This window comes from Marmota marmota, unplaced genomic scaffold (genome assembly GCF_001458135.2).
Source record: "Marmota marmota marmota unplaced genomic scaffold, marMar, whole genome shotgun sequence".
Taxonomy (NCBI): Eukaryota; Metazoa; Chordata; class Mammalia; order Rodentia; family Sciuridae; genus Marmota; species Marmota marmota.
The window spans coordinates 4,403,502-4,405,819 of NW_026000138.1; the positions used below are offsets into that span (position 1 = coordinate 4,403,502).

At 36.5% G+C, this 2,318-nt stretch overlaps 1 protein-coding gene across 4 annotated transcripts in view; it reads right to left on the minus strand.

The window, feature by feature from the left end:
• Positions 1-58: 58 nt before the first annotated feature.
• The window catches only part of Naa25 (N-alpha-acetyltransferase 25, NatB auxiliary subunit), a 72,967-nt gene continuing 70,707 nt past the window's right edge, over positions 59-2,318 (minus strand). For all 4 annotated transcript variants that reach the window (XM_048785625.1, XM_015502535.2, XM_048785626.1 and 1 more), the window contains one exon: positions 59-1,366. In XM_048785625.1, coding sequence (XP_048641582.1) covers positions 1,244-1,366 — 123 coding nt within the window. In that variant the 3' untranslated portion in view covers positions 59-1,243. The remainder of the gene's footprint in view (positions 1,367-2,318) is intronic.

Below are 2,318 nucleotides of genomic sequence, written 5' to 3' on the forward strand. Positions count from 1 at the left end.
AAAAAAAAAAAAAAAAAAAAAAAAAAAAAAAAAAATCAAAGAAAGTGTAAAAATTGTATAACATTTTCAAGAGCAATTTTTATCTTTTCTTCAAGACCAACCTCTGAAGCTACAGTCTTGGGGACAAGACCTCCAGGTGAACAAGGTAAATACAATCCTGGTACAATTCTTAAGTCTCAAGAAAGTAGACTGAACATTAAACCCACTGGGTAACATTTCTTTTGCCAGCCTAAAACTTAAAACCTAGTTTAAATCCATAATATATATTCCTTCTTCACCAACCCCCCCCCACTTGAAAACACTAAAATAGTAATTAATTTTCAAGCATATATATACACATATGATTCATGAATCGACTGCAGTATATAACTCACAAAACTGATGAAATAAGTATCAGTATTGCCTGCATAAATTATGTACACCTCTCTTGAAAACAGTGATTCCCAAACTTCCCAAATGGATGAAAGACAGCAAGCTAGTCCTTAGCAGGCTTGTTAAATGGTCTGTACTACTTTCCTCTCTAAATACCTACAAATTAATAAGGTCTTCCTTGTCTCCCTATCTGAGATTTAACTTTCACAGGAACGTGGATGGGGCTATCTTGGCTATCAGGATTATTAGGCCAAAAAAAAAAAAAAAAAATCAGCACCTGTGGTCATCTGAGTAGTGCCCTTCAGGGCAAGTGATTATGCTAAATCTCGCCTGAGGTCTGCTGTGGACCTGCCTTGGGTTCTGAGGAAGCCTCAAATGCACCTGCTGCAGTGGAAAAGGGCCTGCTCCTGGTCATATCCCCCTCTACTTCTCTTTTCTGCTTCCTATGGCTCAAGAACAAACTAAACTCCCACTGCTGTAATGGGAGGGCCATCCAGCTGCTTTGAGGTCAATGCTTTATGCTTAATTTCTATTGCTGCTTTTGAATAGAAACCCTTTCCCCTCCCAGATGTTTCTGGTGATGGGAGGCAAGAAAAGTAAGGGGTTCTCTTGTTGCTGCCATATGCATATGAACATTTATAAAAAGTGGTCAAACCCAGATGAGGGTCCTACTTCTGGTTTATATACAATAATTTAGTCAGCTGTATGTATTTAATATCTAAAAAAAATTAATTCACAATCAAAGTCCTTCATGCATTTTATGAGGAAGTTCTGGATTAAAATGATGATCAACCAGATGTTGCTTTTGCCTGGGAAGATAGTATCGTCATTTTCTGCTGTAGAGTCATCAGTGCTTGTGGTCCACACTTCCTTAAATTTTTAGTTTCTTTGTGGTCTCAAGTCTTTTTTTCAGCAGATCCCCCATTTCCAGAAGTGAGTGTAGGTAACTGCTCTGCACTTTCCCTTGCACAGTCTTTGAAAATTTTCTTTCTTCCTATAAAGAAAGAGAAAACTAAGTGGTTTTGCTCAAAAATGATTCTCCTAGATTAGAGTTACTCAGATAAAAGTTAAAACTACCATTACCTCAATGCAAGCTCCATCAGAACAGAGTGAGTCATTTTCAGTATCAAAATGCAGAGGCTAAAAGCTAATCACAGGTATTTTTCAATGTGTTTTTTTTTTTTTTTCACTAAGACCCTGTTGCTTCAGAAAAGCATTCTATCCAGCACCTTTGTTACAAGTTATATAAAGTAGGAAAGCAAATTTCTTACAGGTAGCTTTTCATCAAGAAAAAAGATGGGGACTGGGGTTATGGCTCAGTGGTAGAGCACTCGGCTAGCATGTGTGAGGCCCTGGGTTTGAGTCTCAGCACCACATAAGAATAAATACATAAAGGTCCATTTACAACTAAAATAAATACATATTTTCAAAAATTCAAACACCAAAAACAGTTATCAAAGAAAGTGTAAAAATTGTACAACATTTTCAAGAGCAATTTTTATCTTTTCTTCAAGACCAACCTCTGAAGCTACATTCTTTGGGATAAGACCTCCAGGTGAACAACCATCTTAAAAAAAAAAAAAATGCAGCCACCTTAAAAAAAAAAAGGTGGTAAATGATTACTAAGTAGTTTGCACATAAAATTATTACTATTTTGTTATTAGCTACACAAAGTGTAAAATTAGAGATATCTGATTTTTTTGTTTTACCTCAAAACAGACATCATCATAGCCACTACTGAAGGGTCTCAGCTTTACCAACTCTTATCTTTTCCAGTTACAATACTAACATGTCTCCCTCTATACTGACAGAGTCTGTAAATACAAGACACCAAATGATAAAAGACAGAGCTTTCTTAGGCCTTCTCAAATGTACGAGTTAAATAATTGCTGCCACATATTTACTGTGGTAGAGACCACAAAAAAAAATGGGGGGGGGGGGGGGGG